Source organism: Phocoena sinus, chromosome 13 (genome assembly GCF_008692025.1).
Source record: "Phocoena sinus isolate mPhoSin1 chromosome 13, mPhoSin1.pri, whole genome shotgun sequence".
Classification (NCBI taxonomy): domain Eukaryota; kingdom Metazoa; phylum Chordata; class Mammalia; order Artiodactyla; family Phocoenidae; genus Phocoena; species Phocoena sinus.
The window spans coordinates 22,183,231-22,206,645 of NC_045775.1; the positions used below are offsets into that span (position 1 = coordinate 22,183,231).

The 23,415-nt window shown below is 41.8% G+C and overlaps 1 protein-coding gene and 1 pseudogene across 9 annotated transcripts in view; one reads left to right on the forward strand and one right to left on the reverse strand.

Annotated features, from left to right (window-relative positions):
- The window catches only part of BABAM2 (BRISC and BRCA1 A complex member 2), a 451,346-nt gene that overhangs the window by 390,413 nt on the left and 37,518 nt on the right, over positions 1–23,415 (forward strand). For 8 of the 9 annotated variants that reach the window (XR_004352840.1, XM_032652850.1, XM_032652849.1 and 5 more), the window contains one exon: positions 3,611–3,764. Coding sequence is in view for 8 of the 9 variants with exons in the window: in XM_032652850.1 (XP_032508741.1) it covers positions 3,611–3,764 (154 nt within the window). In the remaining variant the exon portion in view is untranslated. Of the gene's footprint in view, positions 1–810; positions 1,573–3,610; positions 3,765–23,415 lie in introns of those variants that run through there. The other variant, XM_032652852.1, reaches the window with a different exon arrangement.
- Positions 8,730–10,438, reverse strand: LOC116764321 (annotated as a pseudogene).

The window sequence follows — 23,415 nt, forward strand, 5'->3', positions numbered from 1 at the left end:
TCAGCATGGTCTAGAGAGAGGCAGCAGCGTTTATCAGTGCGTTCAGCTCCCTCTCAAAGCTGCACGGAGGGTGGTTGCTTGGACAGCACCACCAGCTCTGGGACTGTGACCAGTGGAACCTGTTACTGCAGCCACTGTCCAGTATGAGGCAAGCTGGTGCAGAACTTAATTATTCCTGCCTTCTGCCAGGGTGTCAGAGCCCTGTGAGTGACTCCTGTGAAATGCCCAGGTTGAGCAGAATTAGCAGTGTTTGGATGTGACTTGTTTCAACAAGTTCTTGAAGAAAGTAATGCTTCAGAAATGGTTATTGAAATTATACTGAACAAGTGGGGACCCTGCCTTCTGTGACTCGAGAGCTGACCAAAATTCAGTCTCTGTATACAGAAAGAAGGAAATAGGAAGCAGTTGTGAACATCATACTGACAGTGAGTAACTGAACCAAATGGAACGGTTCTACTCTGGGAATCAAACCCAAGCTAGTAGACAGGTTGGGTTCTAAGGAAGCACATGTTAAAATGTTCCGATTTGACATGGCTGAGATGCTGAGCCCAAACTGCTTAGAACCTTGGGAGTTCCATAAAGCGAGTTAGCTGTTTGAAGGCCCACCAGTCATTATTTTACTATGCATCAGAAAATCATGACTTAGCCTATAGGCAAAATCTGAAGTGTCAGAAACATTCGGGGATAAGGAAAACAAGTTTTAGTTTTTTAAAAATTTTGACTAATTTGTACCATTCAAATCATTCTTCTAAGAAAAATGCAAAGTATTTCTCATAAATCGTTTATTTATTCACTCCTTCTTATGCATAGAACATTTTTAAAGAAGCCATCCTTTTAGTGACTGCTGACTGGTCCAGGCAGGATATACCCTAGTTAAGCTGAGCAAGGTATTTATATTTTTCTAATTTTATTTTCTCATATGTGAATTAATATGTGGATTACCGATTTTACCTTTGAGGGACTCTGACCAGTCCTGCCCCCCCTACAGCCACTGTGCCCCCTGTAGCCACTGTGTTTGAATTTTAATATTGACTTCAAAAAAGCTTCCAGCAACTCATTTTCTAGAAAACAAAATAACAGGAACAAAAAATATAATGCATTTCAAAGCTCCGAAAAGCTGGTAGCTTGAGAATCATGAAGCCTATGGTATTATCTGTATGACTGGGATACTGAATGGTGACTGTTCTTACTTTGAATTTGTATATTATTGCCATTGAATTTTATTATTTGAAATTATTGCATGTTAAACACTTTTCACCAGTGCTATTGCTATTGCTTTGGGGGTTCATCTGAATCTCATTTTAATGTGTGGAAACTTATATACACTATAAACATAGTTGAAATCAAAGGAAAGAATATGTGAATAGGCATTTTTCTAAAATTAATGAGAGGAAATGAAATGAGTGATCAGAAAAGAGATAAACACTTTTAGAAAACGATATTTATTCAAAGTGACTGAAGACAGGACTTCCCTGGTGGTCCAGTGGCTAAGACTCCACGCTTCCATTCCAAGGGGTGCAGGTTCGATCCCTGGTCGGGGAAGTAAGATCCCACATGCCACATGGTGCAGCCAAGAAAATGTAAAAAAAAAAAAGAAAAAACAAAAAACACCCAAAAAGACCGAAGACATTACAGATGAAGCTCTGTAAGACGAAGGGATTCCAAAGGGTTTTCTGAATGCAATGACTTATCATTTGAATTGCTCTGTTTTTCATGTTTTGTATTATTCCTATATGTTAACCAAATCTTTGCTTTGGCACAAATAGACATGTATTGAAACTGCATTGAGGCACTTGGAAAATGTGATTAAAGAGTGGACATTCGAAATCTTGCCACTTTTCTTTGGTCGTGGTGTGATTCATTTGTCAGAAACCCCCTGCAGCACTGAGTCAGAGTCAGATATACTTAGACGTCTAAGAGGCCTTACCAACTGGACAGTTTTTTAAGTTTGCTGCAAGCCTAACTTCCCTCAAGAAATCATTTTGGGTACTTAGTGGGCCTAATCCAAGTCAAATGTCACCCTAACTGACATGGTGATACATGTATAACTATCTAGTATGTATTTTTCTGTCATGTATTTGCCTCATGGAGCCGAAAAGTTGAAGCCGATACATCCTTCACAGTGGAGACTTTAGCTTACTAAAATTGTAATTTTGACGTAGTGAGTATGTTGTGAGCAGGTGATACCAGTAAACCCAAGGGCAGGTGGCAATGTGACCAGTAGAAGGAGCTTAGGATTTAAATCATAGGACTAGACTTGAGTCCTGTGTCTGCGTAGCTATGGCCTGAGCAAATTAATAAACCTCTCGGAGTCTGTTCATCTGTTAAATGCAGCTGGTAAAAATAATGTCTGCTTCAAGGAGTTGTAAGTATCAAATCAGATAAAGTATATAAAGGTACTCTGCAAAGCTATAAAAGTCTATACACATTTTTCTTATTATTTTTTGTAAATTAATTAACGTGCCTGTTCTGTGTCCTTCAAGTAGGTAACATTTACAGAAATACATATTAATATGCCTTGAGGAATGTGCCATTGAAACAGTCTGCATTTTTAATTATGGTTTGCCTCAACTGAAAGCAGGAAGTCATTTTTTAAAATTATTTATTTATTTATTTGGCTGCGCCAGGTCTTAGTTGCAGCACACGGGATCTTCATTGCTACATGTAGGATCCTTAGTTGCAGCATGCAGGATCCCTGGTGGTCCAGTGGTTAAGACTCCACGCTCCCAATTCAGGGTGCCCGGGTTCGATCCCTGGTTGGGGAACTAGATCCCGCATGCATGCCACAACTGAAGATCCCGCATGCCGCAACTAAAGGAAGTCATTTTATTTTTAAAAATTGAGTTAAAGGATCCCAAAAAGAACAAATAAAGCACATAATACTTGTTAACAGCAAATATTAGAATCAGTCTATACTACAACAGTAGACATATGTAGTCCCTGTTGCATTCCATTAAGGAGCTCCTACTGGTTTAGGAGATATATATGGTAACACATATAGAAAAATGTAAAACTGCTGAGTACCAAAATTCACTGCTTGATTGGAAGTAAGTGATAACGTTTTTCTTCTTTCTGGTGGCCCAGTTGCTGTATCCTATAAAAAAGAAAGATTATCACTTGCCCTCTTGATCCCCTTTCCAAATCCATTCTTTAAAGATGGTCTCCATCCCACTTCCTCCATCGAATTCTAGATGAGGAAGACAGTGCCTAACCTTTGAGGAGTTTCTGATATAATGGAGACTTAAAGCACATATACAACTAACTCCTCTATGGAATAGTGGACAAGGTAAGTGCCACAGCAGGTCAGGTGGCTGGGGGTGGCCAGCTTCTGTAACCATTTCCTAGTCTTCCTCCGGCACCTGCACATCAGGCCTCATATTGGTTGAATTTTTATTTATGGGTGATTTGCCTCTCCTCCTAGATTGTAAACTCCATGAAGACAGGGAAGGCACCTTGTATTTCTTGGTCTCTCTCTCCATACCTTTTACCTAAGCCTCAACCAGTACTTGTGGTTCAAATAGTCTTGTACCCAACATTCAGGTTTAGCCCAAAAAGTGTATTAAAAGGCATTTAAGCCCTAACTTTCTTTTCCTTTCTTCTGTCTTTGCAGTTGACCTGCCCCTGTTTTTTCCTCGAGACCAGCCGACTCTCACATTCCAGTCCGTCTATCACTTTACCAACAGTGGACAGCTTTATTCCCAGGCCCAGAAAAATTATCCATACAGCCCCAGATGGGATGGAAATGAAATGGCCAAAAGAGCAAAGTAAGTGAATCAATTGTTATTTCTTGCAAATAGAAACATTTTGTTTATCTAGTCCAGGAGTTGGGCAAGCTACTGCCTGGAGGCTAAATCCTGCCCTGTGCCTGTTTTTGTAAATAAAGTTTTATTGAAACAGCCACACCCATTTTTAAACTTATTTTCTATGGCTGCTTTCATGCAACCATAGCAGAATGAGTAGTTGAAACAGACCACATGTAGCCTGGAAAGCAAAAAATACTTGCTATTTGGAAAAAGTTAGCCAACTCCTCATCTAGCCTCCTCTGGTAGATTGCCTTTTTTTCTTTTTAAATGGGTTATATGATTTTTCTGAAATCTACCTTTCTATTTATTTTATTCCTTTTTTTAAGATTTATTTATTTTTGGCTGCGTTGGGTTTTAGTTGCGGCGCACAGGCTCTTCGTTGTGGTGCGTGGGCTTCTCTAGAGTTGTGGCACGAGGGTTTTCTCTTCTCTAGTTGTGGCACGCAGGCTCCAGGGCATGTGGCCTCTGTAGCTGTGGCAAGCAGGTTCCAGAGCACTTGGGCTCTGTAGTTTGTGGCACGCAAGCTCTCTAGCTGAGAAGCGCGAGTTCAGTAGTTGTGGCACACAGGTTTAGCTGCCCCACGGCATGTGGGATGTTAGCTCCCTGACCAGGGATCCAACCCGTGTCCCCTGCATTGTAAGGTGGATTCTTCACCAATGGACCACCGGGGAAGTCCCTCTACCTTTCTATTTAGATTAGAGAATAAGTACTAGGTAGAAATTGGAGTTAAGGAATAACTGGTGTCGATGAAGAAAATATTGGCAGCTACTTTCATTTTTTTTTAAATGGAAAACTTCAGCTGACCGTAAACAAATAGAATTTTTGCCTAGTAGTCAACACATGGATCCAGTACCTAGTTTTTCATATGGAACTATAATGTCTTTGAAGGAACAGAGTGAATTATATATCCCATTGCATCTCTGCAGCCATTACCCAAAGTAGGGCCTATGTCTTCTTTGATTGAATAAATGGCTACACAAATAGCTTAGGACTGTTAAAATCCTTATGGAAATAAGTTGGGAATTTGATAAAGGTTGAAGTTAGCTGGAGCTTGGAATTTAGGGATACGACTATTGCACATGAATCTCTCTGTAGAAAGCTTTCACCAGTCATATGGAATACGTAAGTGTAAATGCAGAGAGTTTTTTATAGGTAAGACTTTAGTATCTGGAACACCAGTCTTCATGAACCATGGCCTTCCTAGATTGAAGCAACAGTGGATCAACACCATAGTTTCCAAAACTAAATCATAAGAGTGGCAGGTGGTTATTACTTTATCACTCCGTACAGCCTTGTGCTCTCACCTGTGATCCCAGCTGAAGGATGATCAGATCCAAAGAATCACAGAAATGAAGAATATCAATTCAGCATCCTCTTTGTTGCTCATCCAGTATTTACTGAGCATCTACCATGATCCAGGCAATGTGCCCCTTGCTGGGGATACAATGATAAATTAGAAATTGTCCATGTCTTCATGGAACTTATAGCCCAACAGGAGAGATCAAAGCCTTTATCATATCAAACGTGTGACGGTTTTAAAGTACCTACTAGTAAAACCTGGCCTTTCAGACCTAGAATGCTCTTGATTGGTAAGACTTCTTGCTCTTTCCTTCCCCTCCCTGGGTCCTATTTCCATCCCCAGGTACCCACTGACATCTATACTTTCTGTAGTACAAGGCCTTCACTCATAGCAGGGTTGGGGCTCTTTTAAATAATGACAGAGTAGCTTTCTCTAGAAATCCAGACCTCCCCAGATTCACATGTGGAATCCAGAGCTGTTGTTACCCGAACCTTTAGTGTGCCCGTCCTCCCTGTATTCCTTTTTGTCTGTGATGCCCAAGTCTGAAATTCTATTTAAGGAAAATAACAAACATATGCAAATGTAACTAATAACAATGAGTAAGACTGACTTATCTTGAAATAAACTTGAAAAGGGGGATTATGATGTAAGTTTTACATTTGAGGGATTGCAGTTGTTTAATTCTCCGGGCTTTCCCTGTGTATACATAGGATCTGCCCTTAGAAGATGGGCTGTTATTTGTGGTATGTGCTGTGGAGTCTGAACCAGATGTGTTTTTGTGGTTTCCATGGCAAAGCTATCTCGGTGTGTGTGTGTGTGTGTGTGTGTGTGTGTGTGTGTGTGTGTGTGTGTGTCCGTGCATCCATATACACACACGCGCGCTTCTTAAGTAGACATTTTAGAATGTATGAATTGAGTCTTTAAGGAGTTGCAGACCGCAAGCCTATGATTTCAGTATAGGAATATCGTAAGTGAAGCCTGTTTATCTTAACAGATTGGTTCAGAGTTGCAAGAGACATTTGCTTTACTTTACCAGCCTAAAGAAAACATCCGAAGTAATGTTAAAAAAGTCTGCTTTCTACTGTAGTGAAGATGGATCCATTTTAAATGTAATAAAAGAGAAAGCCAGCAGCTCATGCTAGGAAGAAGAAATAGTTTAAAACCTCCTTCTTAAATTGACCTGAGTAACTTCCCTGAGCTGTGTCAGAAGGCCAGGTAATGGATAAGCACAACCAGCGAACTGTCCTGCAGTACAGACCAGCGTTTGGTGGAGAAGGTGGAGAGACAGGACAGAAAGAAAGGTCAGCTGCAGCATTCCTTACACCCCCTGCTGAAAATATTGAATGTACACAGTGCGTAAAAGGCTATAATTCACTTGGAGAGCTCTGCCCCGGACATAAACACTCTCACGGTTTATGAACAGCGCTAGAGCCCTTTGAGTGGAGTCAGCTGTTTATTCCCTCCTGCAGAGCAAAATTCTAAGCATGTGAATTCAGAAAGGACACTTTCTGGCCGGGGCTCTTCCTATGACATGTACTTCTTGCTCGTGGCTGTTCAGCAAATTCTGTCCTCACGAGTAAATTACCCTCTGCTGGGTGAGCACAGGCTTCAGGGTCATGTGTGCCCCAGTTCCTATCACAAGTTCTAATCTATAAGCTCTGTGGCCTTGGGCAGGGCTATTAACCTTCCTGAACTTCATCGTGTAAAACAAGACTGTACTCCTCCCTACTGATGGGCTTGATATGAAGGGTCAGTCAGTGGGTGGACCTGTGAAAGACCGTTGGGTTTAGCTTCTGCTTTGTCCCACGGTGCCTGTGCCCACTGCTCTCCTCCTGCTGTCTTTCTGCTCCTGCAGGTCTACCCTTTCTTCCACATTCTTCCTTGTGGTTTTCCCATCCATGCTAACTTGCAGGCAGCTCGTTCCCCTCTTTCCAGTTTTGGTTGACTGTTGGTCATATACTGCTTTGAAATCTCTTTTGTATTATTCTTTGATTTTTTTTTCACGTCTTTGTATACATCTCATTTCCTTAATGGACCTGTGAGTCCTTTGAAGGCAAGGGTTTTGCATATATCTTTTAAAGATATTTATTGTCGTGTAATTTACATACACTTATAATTTACATACAATGAAGTGGACAGATTTGAGTGTATCTTTTTTAAAACAATTATTTATTTATTTATTTATGGCTGCACTGGGTCTTAGTTGCAGCATGCGGGATCTTCATTGCGGCATGCGGGATCTTTGTTTTTTGGTTGCAGCAGGTGGGCTCACAGTTGCGGTATGCGGACTCTTAGTTGCAGCATGCATGTGGGATTTAGTTCCCCAACAAGGAATCGAACTCGGGCTCCTGCATTGGGAATGCAGAGTCTTACCCACTGGACCACCAGGGAAGTCCCTAAGTGTATCTTTTGATGGAGTTTTGACAAAGTTACCTTCTACCCCTTTCCAAATAGTCTCCTCACCCCCAAGACAGCGCTGTCTGATTTCTATCACCGTGTCTTAGTTTTTCCTCTTCTAGATACTTCTAATAAATGGAATAATACAGATTGTACTCTTTTGTGTCTTTTATATTCAACATAATTATTTTAGAGTTATCTGTTATGGCATTCCTTTTTTTTACTGCTGAGCAATATTTCATTATATGAATATACTATAATGTACTAATCCATTCATCTGCATATTATATTTAGGTTGTTTCCAGTTTGGGGATTTTTATGAATAGAGCTGGTGTGAACTTTTATATAAGCTTTGTAATAGACATATGTTTTCAATTCTGTGGGTAGATACCTGGGAGTATGTGTATGATTAACTTTATAAGAAACTGACAACCTTTTTCGAAGTCCTACCAGTTTATACTCCCACCGGCAATGTGCTGGGTTCCAGTTGTTCCGCATCCTCTCCAACACTTGGTATTATCAGTCTTTTTAATTTTAGCTGTGCTATAGGGGATGAAGTGATGCAGCATTGTGTTTTTCATTTTGATTTCCTGATGGTTAATGATGAGCATATTTCATGTGCTTATTGGTGTGTTTTCTTTTGTGAAGCGTCTGTTCAGATTTTGCCTATTTTTAATCAGGTTGTTGGTCTATTTATTACTGAGTTTTAAAAGTTCTTTATATATTTGTCAGAAATATGTATTAGAGATATTTTCTCCTAATCTATGGCTTGCCTTTTCATATTCTTTTTTTTTTCAGTTTTATAATCTTTTATTATCAATAACAAACAGCTGCTTTAACGTCTTTGCCAGGCAGCTGTTAAAGGGTGGGTGGACGGACACCCTTGACCCTAACAAGGAAAACTCAAATTAAGCCTTTACGTACAAGCAAATTTAGAGCTCTTTTAAGTGTCCAGAGCTATTAATTAGTTTAAGTGAGGCATTAAACTAATTCTGTATCAACATATTTGAATAACCAGGAACTAAAACGTTCAAATTTTTCTAGTACAAAAAAATTAAATTTGCTTTAGTTATAAAAGAGTTCTGTCGATATACACAAACTGTGTACTTCAGACATTCACAAAAATGTGAGCAGAAGGCTTATCAAAAACATTGAATACAATTAGTTTTCAACAACCTCTGGTGGTCCACATCTACAAAGGTACCCAGCCCAACCCAACCCAACCCCCCTCCAACTCCCACCCCCACAGAAAAGCACATACTTACCAGAATTTTTAGCAAGTATGGTTTGGGAAATTTTTTTTTTTTTTTAAAAAGGCCCCCAAGGCAAGTTATTTACAGTTTAATTGCCACTGTCAACTGATCTGGACCTTGACCGGAACCGGGACCTGGAGGGGACCTCTGGCGATCCGCAGATGCTGGAGACATAGATCTACTGGAAGAACCACGTTTCTGGCTCTTCTCAGGCACAGGAGACCTACTAACAGAACGGGACTTGCTCCGGCTGCGGCTCCTGGACCGGCTCTAAGACTTGCGACTCCGGGAACAAGATCGGCTACGAGACCTCAAGGAACTCCTGGTCCGGGAATGAGACCTGCTTCGTGACCTACCGTGCCTTTTGCTGCCTTCAATTAATTTGATTTTCCTCCCATTTATTTTTTTTCCAGAAAGCATTCCTTAAGTCACCATAAGAGGCAAACTCAACTACCCCTTCATTTAATTTAGGTCGGTGTGCGTCCGCAAAGGTTACTTCCCCAGCTTGTCTCATGAAATCTTTGAGATCCTTTATTATTATTTCCCTAGGCTAGTCAAGCAGCAAACCATTAATTGGTCAGAGAAACCTTCATGACATATGCCCAACTGGCTCTTCACCACCCACTTGAAGGACACTACCCAATCGATGGAAGCCTTTAATCGCACAGCCCTCCCTATTAGCAGACTACTGGCGGATGCAGACATGTTCTACTCTTGTGTAGTTACCAAGGACCACTTTACTGCAATCAGGATTCCAACGACCACCTAATTTTGTATCTTTGAACTCTTTTTGACCAGGACCTCTTATTCGGAAGCGTTACAGGAAGACAGCTCTCAACTTAGGGATCAGATCACGTTATCAACGCTCTGGGATCACTGCAACCTGGCACTTCAAGGAAGTGCACCAATTACGTCTAGACCGGCAAACACAGATCTAGAGGTGGCCAGTTGATCACTGTAGGAGCTGACTGGCAAAGTCAACCAGGCCCAACCAAGAGTGACCAAGACAACGATTAGGATAACCCACAGGCACTCTTCATCATAAGGCCAACGACACAGATAGGCTGCCAGCTGACTCTTGAAGATAAATTCTCAACTATAAGCCGATTTTCTGTTCTTACAGGTGGAGCGTTTCGTCTATCATTTCGAGGTCTGCGACTACTAAAAAGGTCTGAGTAGCGTTCTCTACCACTTCCGCCTCGAGATTGAGCCCTAGCATGTTCAACTGTAACCCTTTCACTGCAGAGTTCTTTTCCATCAAGTTCATATACGGCATCATCTGCATTCCTGGCATCCTCAAATTCCACAAAACCAAAGCATCTTTTCAGATCAATATCTCGTATTCGTCCATACCCCTTGAAGAATCTTTCACATCCTTCTCCCGGGCCGCTGGATTTAGCCTCCCAATGAATACTCGACAGCCACTCATGTCAGGCTAGTACTTCTTCGAATAAACTGCGCTCATTGGACGCCATCCTCTGCACAGAGAGCAGCCCTGGCCACTCGCGATCTGAGCGGCCATGAAGAAGCCTCAATCCGAGAAGCCTTTCCCTCAAAGTGAGCCACTCACCTGCCGGACAGGATCTTTGGCAGCCGAGACCCAGAGAGGTCCGTAGTCTGCAACGGAGCCGGCAGCCTCCCCGCAGACCAGGACTCAACTCGTCTACGTCTCTCCACAACTCTTCATATTCTTAACAGTATCTTTTGATGAGCAGAAATTTTTTATTTTTAATTAAATCTATTTTATCAGTGTTTTAGTTTTCTTTTAATTTATTTATTTAATTTATTTATTTTTGGCTGCGTTGGGTCTTTGTTGCTGTGCACGGGCTTTCTGTAGTTGTGGTGAGCGGGGGCTACTCTTCATTGTGGTACGTGGGCTTCTCATTGTGGTGGCTTCTCTTGTTGCAGAGCATGGGCTCTAGGCACCCAGGCTTCAGGAGTTGTGGCTCACTGGCTCTGGAGAGCAGGCTCAGTAGTTGTGGTGCACGGGCTTAGTTGCTCTGCTGCATGTGGGATCTTCCCGGACCAGGGCTTGAACCCGTGACCCCTGCATTGGCAGGTGGATTCTTAACCACTGCGCCACCAGGGAAGACCTATCAGTGTTTTATTTTTATGTTAATATTTTTGTATCCTCATAATTATTTACCTTCCACAGGGTCATGAAGAGATTCTCCTATGTCTTTCTCTAGGAGCTTTGGTTTTGGTTTGACATTTAGGTCTATGACCCATCTCAAATTAATTTGGGGATGTGGTATGAGGTAGAGGCTAAAGTTAACTTTTTTGTTTATATATCTCCAGGTTAATTTAAGCAATATTTGTTGAAAAAAACCTTTCTTTCCCTGTTGAATTACCTTCATGCCTTTGTCAAAATAAATAGACCAGGGCTTCCCTGGTGGCGCAGTGGTTGAGAGTCCGCCTGCCGATGCAGGGGACATGGGTTCGTACCCCAATCCGGGAAGATCCCACATGCCGCGGAGCGGCTGGGCCCGTGAGCCATGGCCGCCGAGCTTGCGCGTCTGGAGCCTGTGCTCCACAATGGGAGAGGCCACAACAGTGAGAGGCCCGCGTACCGCAAAAATAAATAAATAAATAGACCATATATGAGTGGGTCTGTTTCTGGATATTCTATTTCATCTATCTATTTTTCTGTTTATACACCAATACCAATGGTTCTTAGAATCAGGAAATGTAAATTCTCTAACTTTATTCTTTTTAAAGATTGTTTTGGCTGTCCTAGGTCCTTTTCTTTTCTGTATACGTTTTAGAATCAGTTTGCCACTTCCAACCCCAACCTGCAAAAGAAAAGCCTGCTGAGATTTTGATTGGGATGGCATTGAATCTGTAGGTCAACAAGGGAAGAATCGACATTTTAACAATACCGAATTCTTCCTATCAGTAAACATGGTTTTATTTAGATCTTCTGTAATTTACCTCAGAAATGTCTTAAGATTTCAGTGTAGAAGTCTTGGATATTTTTTAATGTTTTTGCTTTTATTGTGAATGATAGCTTTTCAGATTTTATTTTCCAGTTGTTGCTCGTATATAGAAATAGAAATGATTTTTCTGTATTGACCTTGTGTACTGTGACGTTGCTAAATTTACAATCCTACTAAGTTCTAGTAGCTTTTTTATAGATTTCTTAGAATTTTTTACATAAATAGTCATATCGTCTGTTAACAGCTTTACTTCTTTCTATCTAGTGTTTAAATCTTTACATTTTTTAGTTTCTTTCTTTTTTCTTTTTTTTTTTTTAACCTACTTGCACTGACTGGGACCTCTAGTCCAGTGTTGTACACAAGTGCTGTGAGCAGACATGTGGCCTTATATCTCCACATTAAAATTGATGTTAGCAGTAGGTTTTACATAGATGTCTTTAGCAGATTGAAGAAATTCCCTTATATTCCTACTTTGCTAAGAGTTTTTATCATGAGTGAGTGTTGAATTCTGTAGAATGCTTTTTCTTCCTCTACTGACATGATCCTGTGGCTTTTCTTCTTCTATTAGAGTGGTGAATTACGTTAATTAGGTTTTGACTGTTAGACCAACCTTGCATTCCAGGGATAAATAAACCCTTCTGAGTCATGATATTTTATCCTTTTTTATATTATTAGATTTGATTTGCTAAAATATGTTAAAAGTTTTACATCTGTGTTCATGGATGATACTAGTCTGAAATTTCCTTTCTTGTGTTGTTCTTGTTAGACTTTGATAATAGCACTACACTGGCTTCATAAAAGGAATTGGCAAGTTTTCCTTCCTTATCTGTTTTCTGAAAGAGTTTATGTAGGTTTGGCATTATTCTTTTCTAAATGTTTGGTAGAGTTTATTTGTGGGAAAAAAAATTCAATGTCTATACTAAATATAGGGATATTCAGATTTTTAAAAATTTCTTCCTGTGTTAGTTGTAGCAAGTTGTGGGGTTTTTTAAAGAAATTTATCCATTATATTTAAGTTGTTGAATGGATTAGCATAGAATTGTTTATGGTATTGTCTTATTTTCCTTTTAATATCTATGGGGGCTATAGTGATATAACTTCATTTATTCCTTACAGTGAAAATTTGTATCTTTTTCCTCTCCCTTTCTTTTAAAAACAGTCTATCTAGGGGTTTATCAGTTTTTCTAATCTTCTCAAAGAAACAAGCTTTTACTTTGTTGATTTTATCCATGGTTTGTTTTCCATTTTATTAATCTATGCTTTTATCTTTATTATTTCCTTCAATTTATTTTCAGTTTAATTTCCTCTTCTTTTTCAATTTTTTCAAAATAGAAGCTTAGATCATTGATTTTAATCCTTTCTTTCTTTTTTTTTTTTTTTTTGTGGTATGCGGGCCTCTCACTGTTGTGGCCTCTCCCGTTGCGGAGCACAGGCTCCAGACGCGCAGGCTCAGTGGCCATGGCTCACGGGCCCAGCCGCTCTGCGGCATGTGGGATTTTCCCGGACCGGGGCACGAACCCATGTCCCCTGCATCGGCAGGTGGACTCTCAACCACTGTGCCACCAGGGAAGCCTCTTTTCTTCTTTTTTAATATAAGCCTTTAAAGGTATAAATTTCTCTCTAAAGTTTGCTTTAGTTGTATCCCGCAAAATTTGATATGTTTTTTTTGTTTTTATACAGCAGGTTTTTATTAGCCATCCATTTTATACCCATCAGTGTATACATGTCAATCCCAATCTCCCAATTCATCCCACCACCACCCCCCACCCCCCTGCCCCTTTCCCCGCTTAGTGTCCATACGTTTGTTCTCTACATCTGTGTCTCTCTTTCTGCCCTGCAAACCAGTTCATCTGTACCATTTTTCTAGGTTCCACATATATGCGTTAATATACGATATTTGTTTTTCTCTTTCTGACTTACTTCACTCTGTATGACAGTCTCTAGATCCATCCACATCTCAGCAAATGACCCAATTTCGTTTCTTTTTATGGCTGAGTAATATTCCATTGTATATATGTACCACATCTTCTTTATCCATTTGTCCATCACTGGGCATTTAGGTTTCTTCCATGACCTGGCTATTGTAAATAATGCTGCAGTGAACATTGGGGTGCATGTGTCTTTTTGAATTATGGTTTTCTCTGGGTATATGCCCAGTAGTGGGATTTCTGGGTCATATGGTAGTTCTATTTTTAGATTTTTAAGGAACCTCCATACTGTTCTCCATAGTGGCTGTATCAATTTACATTCCCACCAACAGTGCAAGAGGGTTCCCTTTTCTCCACACCCTCTCCAGGATTTGTTGTTTGTAGATTTTCTGATGATGCCCATTCTAACTGGTGTGAGATGATACCTCATTGTAGTTTTGATTTGCATTTCTCTAATAATTAGTGATGTTGAGCAGCTTTTCATGTGCTTCTTGGCCATCTGTGTGTCTTTTCCATTATCATTTTGTTAGAAAAAATTTTTAATTTCCTTTGTGATTTCTTTTTGAACCATGAGTTATTTTTAATTGTGCTGCTTGAATTTCAAGTGTTTGGGGATTTTTCTAGATGTTTTATTGTTACTGATGTTTAATTTCTGTTTTGGTCAGAGATTATAATCTGTGTGATTTTAATCCTTTGAAATTTGTTGAGACTTGTTTTATGGCCCAACATATAGTCCATCTTGATATAGTTCATGTGAATTTGAAAAGAATGTGTGTCCTGCAGTTCTGAGATATAGTGTTCTATATACATATTAAGTCAAATTACTTTTTAGTGTTATTCAAATCTTCTATATCCTTACTATTATTTTTGTGTTTATTATTATAACAGTTACTGAAAGGAGGTGGTAAAATTTCCACCTATGATTTTGTATTTGTCTGTTTCTCCTTTTAGTTCTGTCATTTTTTGCTTTCTGCATTTTGAAGTTTTGTTATTTAAGTACATACATATTTGGAATTGTTATGTCTTCTTGATAAATTGGCCATTCTATCATTATGAAATGATTCTCGCTATTTCTGATAATACTACTTCACTTGAATTCTGCTTTGTCTGATATTAATATAGTTACACCAGCTTTCTTTTTCTTTTTTAATTTTTATTTTTTAACATCTTTATTGGAGTATAATTGCTTTACAATGGTGTGTTAGTTTCTGATTTACAACAAAGTGAATCAGCTATATGTATACATATATCCCCATATCCCCTCCCTCTTGCATCTCCCTCCCACCCTCCCTATCCCACCCCTCTAGGTGGTCACAAAGCACCAATCTGATCTCCCTGTGCTATGCGGCTGCTTCCCACTAGCTATCTATTTTGGTAGTATATATAAGTCCATGCCACCCTCTCACTTCGTCCCATCTTACCCTTCCCCCTCCCCGTGTCCTCAAGTCCATTCTCTACATCTGCGTCTTCATTCCTGCTTTCCTATGCCTACTTTTTGCTTGGTATATCTTTTTTCATCCTTTTGCTTTCATCCTATGTGTGCCTTTATATGTCAAGGAAACCTTTTGTAACTTGGCTTTTTAAATCTAGTCTGATAATCTCTGCCTTTTAATTGGAGTATTTCATTCATTTATATTTCATATAATTAATGAGCTGGTTGGGTATAAGTCTATCTTCTTACTATTTGTTGTTTAATTTCCCCTGTTCTTTATCCCTTTGTTCTTCCCTTCCAAATCTTCCATTTGATTTATTTGAGTATTTTTTAGTATACCATTCTCTCTTCTATTGGTCTTTTAGTTATAGCTCTGTGTATCATATTTTAGTTATTAACACACTAAAATATATTCTTAATTTATCTCAGTCTACCACGAATTAATATTACAACAGTTCAAGTATAATGTAGAAACCTAAAACAATGTAATTCTCTTATGCTATTATATTCAGATGTTTCACTTCTTCATATATTATGAATCCCACAATACACTGTTATTACTTTGGCTTTTAATAGTCAGTTGACTTCTAAAGAATTTTAGAAAAGAAAGAAAAATTATGCTCCATTTTATTCTGGCTTTCTGCACATCCACACCCAGGCAGATAGATAAAGTTTCCCATTCTCTTTACCACTTGTCTGAGCCTCCCTCCTCAGAGGCCTGGCATTTGAGTAACATAAATACAGAGAGGAAATGCATGTGGCAGTTAAGAGCACTGACCCTAAAGTCAAGAGAGAGTTGGGTTTAAACGTGTCTCTGCTATCACTAGCTGTGTGACTTTAGGCAAATTCATAGTCTGAATCTGTCTCCTTATCTATAAAATGGTGAAGCTAGTTTAGAATATCAAATGGGGTGTGTGATTTTCTATTGTTGATTTGCAAATTTTATATCTTAAAACAGCACAAATTATTATCTCACATTCTCTGTGGATCCAACACAACTTTCCTGGCTTCTCTGTTTAGGGTCCCAAAAGACTAAAATCAAAGTGTTGGCTGGGGCCGTTACCACATCGGAGGCCCAGGGCCTCTTCCAAGCTCATTCAGGTTGTTGGCAGAGTTCAGATCCTTGTGGTTGTAAGACTGAGGTCCCTGCTTCCTTGCTGGCTGTCAGGTGGAGGCCATTCCCTGCCATGTGGGCCCCTCCATCATCAAGCTTGCAGTAGTACATCAAACACTCATGTTTCCAATTTCTGACTTCTGTGTCACTGACATCTAGTCTCTGATTTAAAGGGTTCATTTGATTAGGTCAGGCCTACCAGTTAATCTCCCTTCCTTAACGTCATCCATTGGTTCCATGTAACATAACCCACTTACAGGAATGAAATTCATCATTTTTCACAGTCCTGGGGATTATACAGGGAGTGTACACCAGGGGCTGAGGAATCCTAGGAACTATCTTAGAATTCTGCCTACTACACAGGGTAATGTAGGTGAATTGTCCAGCATAGGATCTGTCATGTCATAAGCATTCAGTAAATGTTAGAATTCAGCGTCATCATACCTGGAGGAAAAACAGAGATTTTTAATTAAAAGATGGTGGAGTCAGCATTGCTAGCTTCACATGCAACCGAGTAAACAGTCCCTCAAACCTCAGTGACTTGGCCAGAGATTCTTAAGTTCTAGGCTGCTCCATCCATGGCTGCTGTCCCCTATGGTTGTGTCTTCTTGGTGCCAGTACAGCCAGTTTGAAAGGTGGAAAACCTCCATCCTTCAACTGTATAATCTACATAAAACCAACTATCACTTAAAAAAAAAAAGTGAATCCTCTCGTTACCTACCTTGGTATCTTATACATAGCTTTAGCTCTGTCTAAATGAATGAATCAGATAATTTTTTATAATGCTTTCTAGTTTGATAAATCTATGAATAGGTGGAGTGTGTTTTCCCTGAGTTTCATTGTATAAAGCATTAGGTTGATCCTAGAGGCCTGAGTATGTTCTCAGAGCAGCATTGAACCCTAAAACCACCTACTGCAGTGGCTTGTCACACATTAAATCCATTACATAAATGGAATATTTCGAAAAATAGCTTCTCGGTCAACACATGCAAGCAATTCATCATGAACCTTCTAAAACATTTTTTTGTTTCCCCTCTTGACTCCATGTCAGAAAGAGATGTTATTTTCTTATTTAGAAACTTATCGAGATACTCCCAGAGCAATCCCTAATTTCCCATATGTGGCTCTTCACCGTGCATACTTCTATTATTTGTCATTCTGTTGTCTTTGCAGAATAACCTTCTCTTTCAATAATTTTTTAAAATTGCACGTTCTGGGCTATTTCAGTTATTTTTCATTGCTAATACCTTAGTATTCCCAAAGACACTGTTTCCTTCAAACTTCTCATTAGCTGCTAAATGCTTCAATCCAGTCTTATGCATTAGCCCTCTAAGTAAAACAGGTAAAAACAGATCTTCTCTCCTCAAGAGAAGGGGGTTAGATGTCCCCACCTGATGTGCCCCTCATCCCTTCTCTTACTGTGGCCTCCGGGACCCCTCTGGGATGCCATGGAGCACAGCGTGGAAATCCCAGTCCTAAGAGGGCACTTCACAGTAGGGTTGCAGGAGCCCTGAGGCCTGAGAATTCTTTAGAGACCAGGGTAGGGCTGGTGGGGGGAAGGGTGATCTTGAAGCATAAGTGGTTATAATGTGAGCCTACTCACATCTCCTGGTAAGATTTAATTGTGGCATCAGGCCTCTCTCTGCAGTCCCTGTGCTTGGTAAGCTGGCCAGGGGGAACGCTGACTGAACCAGCTTTGGGGCCCAGGTATCCAGTCATCGCTCTGTATTAGGGAAAACCCTGACGGGGACTTTGCAGCCCTCTCCCTCTCCCAGGACCACTAACCCCCCCGCCCATCCCTCCCCTTTATAACTGTATTTTTGGAACTCCCATCTGGCACCCAGGGGTAGGGGTTGACCAGGAAGGTAAGACTTGTGGCCACTGACTGCTCACCCTCACAGCCTTTCTGCGAGGGGAGCGGCTGCAGAACTGAGCCATTCTGGGCAGGAAGCGTCCTGGGAATGGAAGGGAGAGCCCCGAGCTAGGCAGAGCAACCAGGCTGGGGCTCCCAGAAACCTCGGCCACACGGGGCCCATCGGAGCTCAGACCTCAGTGGCAGAGCCTGCAAGCCCAGCTGCTGCTATGATTCATAGGTTTTCTTTCTTTTTTTTTTTTTTTTTTTTTGCCTTGAGTTTCCTAGGAATAGTTCCCTCTAAAAACTCCCAACCTCATCCCAGCTGAACTCCCCTCAAGAGAGAAGAGGGAATTTTCCAGGCCCAGGCTGGCCTCGCCTGGGGGATGAGAGCACCCGTAGAAGACAGGAGAGGAATCAGTGATGGTGCCTCCCGAGGAACCGGGGAAGGCTAAGGGCGCCAAACCTTCCTCTCCCCCACGCGCCCCGGGTTCCTGTGTTCACAAGCTGACCCATCCCTCCTAGGGTTTAAAGAGAAAGAAGTTGTGAGGAGAAAAATAAAGGAAATAAATACCATGAAATTCTTGGATCTTTGAACTCTCACAGAGAATCATTTTGAAAAGTATCTTCAAGGGATTTGGTTTGTTTTTTCTTTCAGAAGAGAGAGCAACAGAGACGGGGAGGACTCCAGATCTGCCTGGCATCCAGGCATCCTCTCCAAATTGCGTAGGGCAGAGAGAACATGTTATTTATTAGAACCTGACATCTGTTGCTGTGAAATGATAAGCTCCATTAAAAAGCCCGGCCATCAATTACTGCTAATACAGCCCTCATCCTGGAGTGGGCTGCTCACCACACTTCCAGCCTGTGCAGACCAGGCTGTACCAGGCACAGAGCATCCGCAGCCCCGCGCAGCCTCCCCGCTCCTTCCACAGGACCTCTCAGGCCGTCCCTCCCAGGCCCTCCAGCTGGGCTCCTGGCTTCCTTTGATTCCACTCTTTGGCCGCTCTGAGGGCTGTTTTCAGGACTGAACCCCCTGTCCATGCTGCTTTCTCAGTGGGAAACAGGGTGAGGCTTTACTCTCTGGTCTCAGTCATGCAAGCCGGAAGGAGCTGCACACAGCAGAGTAACTGGGAGATGAACGCATCTTAGTTGGGGGAATTCACTTACTTGTGCTGTTGTGAGAGCTACTGATCAGCTCAGACTTGGGTTTCCCTCCCAGGATGCGAAAACGTTCATGATAACCAAGTGCACCTACTTCCTTGTTTGTGAGTTACAACCCTACATTTTCTTGGAAAAATAGACAGATGTCCTATAAAGTCAGAAAGGAAGGAATAGGGAAGTTGGTTTTGGATTTTTATAGTATATGAAAGTAGAAACACACGCTTATTCATGGAATCGGAGTTGCCTTTGAACGGTTGGAAGGGAAAACGCACAGTAAGTAAAGAAAATGCAGAGAATAACAGCCTGGGAGTTAGGAGACCCGGGTCTCATTTGGACACCATTATTAATTTCCTGTGTGAACTTGGAAAAGACACTTCACCTTTCGGGGCCTCAGTACCCTCATCTGAAAGTACTGGGCTAGTAGCTGATGATCACTAAGCTCTAACATATTTCTGGGATTTTAAGTGAAAATTGTGTTTAAGGTAGTTTAGCATACTTTTTTGTTCATGTTGACAAAATTCCATCTCTGTTGCCAGAGGTCAGACACAAATTGAAAACATTGCTAAATGGAATTAAGTACACTCCGTACGTGATGTTTTTTGTACAACCCGTATCTAATATTTATAGAACACTTCAGCTGTGGGACGTGCACACATATGCCCTGAACACACACACCCAGTAAAATACTTCTAGATGTAATACTTTTTCAGATGTCAAGTTAAAACAGCTTCTCGGGAATTAGGCTTGACTGTTCAGATGTGCGTGTTGGTTTCTGACAGGTGCCGCCGGGGCTGCTCAGGGCTTATGATGTGGAGTCCAGCCAAGGCAGGAGGGCCAAGCCGCATGGTTCTATCATTTCTCATTAAGGCATGCATTCTAGAAATAGGGGAAGCATCAAAGGACAGCCATCTAATCTGTGCACATCGTTAGTGACAAGCAGAGGCCTTGCTTCTGCAGAAATGGGATTCTGTCTTGTCTGTGGTCAGATGCTTCAGCACAGGGACCACCTGTGAACATGGACTAGATTCATGACTTGTTAAAATCACAGCTTTATAGAGGTGAGCAAAAACAGGGAGCAGATATTGGGGTAGTAACCACTATGCCAGTGAGCTCCAAAATCCACAGCCAATAGCAGAGCTAGGTTGGGTGACCAAGCAGGGATGCGTTTAGGAAGGTAAGTGTGACAGTAGGGGCCAGTCTCAGGACGTGGAACATGGAAGGAGCCTTAGGCATCATCTAGTGCCACCAAAATTGAGTATGGTCAGCATTAACCATTGTGGTGGAAATTAAATGGAGTGATTGGTATATTTAAAGCCCTCAGCCCAGTGATTGGCATAGACTTGACATTCACTTCATCATCTTCATTTCCTGGAAGAACTTGCTCAAGGCCATACAGTACAAAGATGAGAACCTTTTTACCCGATCGCTGGTCCAGGGCCGGCCCCAGCCGCCTCTGGCCTCTCCCCTTCACTCTGCCTGTTTCCCGCTCCCTTGCTCACAGGAGAGCACAGTGGAGTCAAGGGCTGGAGGGCAGCATGCCTGCATCCACGTACCCACCACCTTCCCTTGGGGTGGCCGGGCATCGAACCTTCTTCCTAGTGGCTCACCCAGCAGGCTGAGGGACGCTGTGGCCACGGGGAAAGCCCAAGGTATTCTTGAGCAGAAATAGCTCTCCTAAGCGTATGGAGACCTGACACTGAGTACCTTTAAGGGAAGGTGAACATTCCTGTGGCTGAACTTATTACTATAATCAGTGGGCAAAGGAAGAAAAAGGGTATGATAATGGAGCAGGCCAAAGGAAAGACACTGCTTCACAGCTGCCTCCAAACCAGCAGGAAGTCTGCACAATCAAGCAGAGGACAAAAAATTCCAGTGACTCCTATCTTCCCAGACAGAACTTCTGGCACTTAGTCATACCTAATGGGAAATGGAAGCCAAGAAAGCAGAAGTGAGGCTGGAGTGATCTAGGGTGGTTCTTATCCAGAGTCCCTTCTGAGGAGAAAAAGTGCCCTGGATGGTCAGGGCTGGGTTGCCAGGTAGAAGTGCCATGGCCATGGGGAGAACAGGCTTTAGAGCAGCCGTGATTATAAGAATCAAGTGTAACAATGGCTTCTGCAGTGAAGTTATTGCTAGTAATTCATTCAGCAAACATTTAAGAGCTATATACACAATAGTTGACCCTCAAACAATGCGAGGGTTAATCCACATATAACATACAGTCGACCCTCTGTATCCAGAGTTTCTCCGCATCCGCGGATTCAACCAATCATGGACTGTGTAGTACTGTAGTATTTACAATTGAAAAATCTCCGTGATTAAGTGGACCCATGCAGTTCAAAGCCATGTAGTTCAAGGGTCAACTGTATATACAGAGTATGTGCAAAGCACTGGGGACCACAACACACACACACACACACACACACACACACACACACACACAGGGTTGCTGCCCTCCAGGTGCTAAAACTCATCCACCTGTTGTGAAGAGTCCCAGCTACAAAGCCCACTGATTGATTTTTGGAACCATCCATCACTGGTTGAGATTCTGTTCCAATGATAGGGCATCCATGACATTAACTACTCAGTACACTGAGTACAAGTCAAAATTGCAAAGTGGGAAGCTCTGTAGCTCTTCTGTTTTTTTTTTTTTTTTTTTTTGTGGTACGTGGGCCTCTCACTGTTGTGGCCTCTCCTGTTGCGGAGCACAGGCTCCGGGCGCGCAAGCTCAGCAGCCATGGCTCACGGGCCCAGCTGCTCCGCGGCACGTGGGATCTTCCCGGACCGGGGCACGAACCCGTGTCCCATGCATCGGCAGGCGGACTCTCAACCACTGCGCCACCAGGGAAGCCCTCTGTAGCTCTTCTAAAAATCAAATTTAGAAGACCAAAATTTTCCATTATTGATCATTTTGGGGATCGGATAATCTTTAAATTGTCATTATTTCAGTTGCCCAGAAAAGTGAAATTTATGGGAACGTATATGTAAAGGCAAGACTATGTTGTTTCTTTCTGAGAATAAGTGATAATGGATCAACCAGTCTCTCCTGATCATCTTATAGACAATAATAATAATAAATATGCATTGAAGGCTTTCACTGCACCAGCACAGCTGTAAATGCTTTATATATTTTAATTCGTGTGATTCTTGTAACAACCCTATGAGACAGGTACTGCCGTGACACCTATTTTACAGATGATGAAGCTGAGGCCCCACAAAGTGAAGTGACCTGTCCAAGGTCACAGTGTAACTTAGTGTAGGAACTGAGGATATACCTTGGGTTTCCCAACTTTTAGACTGGCATTCTGCTCTTAGAATGCCCTGCCACTCTTCCTCGGACTGATTGCCTGAGTTATCCCAAAATTGCCAGGCAAGTGAGCTCAGCTGTCTGTCTGTAACTGCAGAGTCTCTGGGTTCTCTGCCTCGGTCAGCACTCAGGTTTGGCGAGCCCCAGTGTGGATTTGTAGTGGCAGTCATTTTGATTAGGTCCTGCCCAGATCACCAGCATTTTTCCCATTCTTTTATTCATTCATTCAGCAAATATTTGTTGAATTCAAAGTAGGTATCAGGCACCATGTTAAGTGATGCGTGGGACACAGTCTGCCTTCACTGGGCCAGAGGTGAGATGAAAATTCTACGTAAATAACTTATCAGGCAGCAGCATGTACAACATGCAGGGGAAATGCAGTCAGAGTCCCGAGGAGAGATGATGTCTGTTTCCTGAGATTGAGGTGGCTGACTCTAGAGGGTGGGTAGGAACTGATGTGCAGAGATGGAGGGAGGACGCTCCTGCCAGAGGGAACAGAGGCTCAGAGGCCGGGAACCATGGGGTTCCAGGTAGGCCAGTCTCCTTTGAAGAGGGCAGCAGTAGATGAGGCAGGAGAGAAGGAAAGAAAAGAGGCAGGTAACAGTTCTGCACGGTAGAAGGAATGATGCTCTGGGATCAGACCAGCCAGAATTCAAATCCTGGTTCTACCTCTTGCTAGCAGTATTTTGTTACCGCTGTGGATGTTGGTTTTCTCATCTGTACATGAGGATAACCGTCCTCTCTCACAGTGGACTGTGAATGTTAAGTGGGAAAATGACTGTAGAATGTCTGGGTTATTGTTGATGTTCAATTAATGGTGACTTGTTATTAACTGCTGTGCTAAGACACTTGATCTCCTTTTCTGTAGGCAATAAGGTTTTTCTTAAATTAGCAGATTACATGTTGATACAGTGACCTGCCTTGGCATAGGT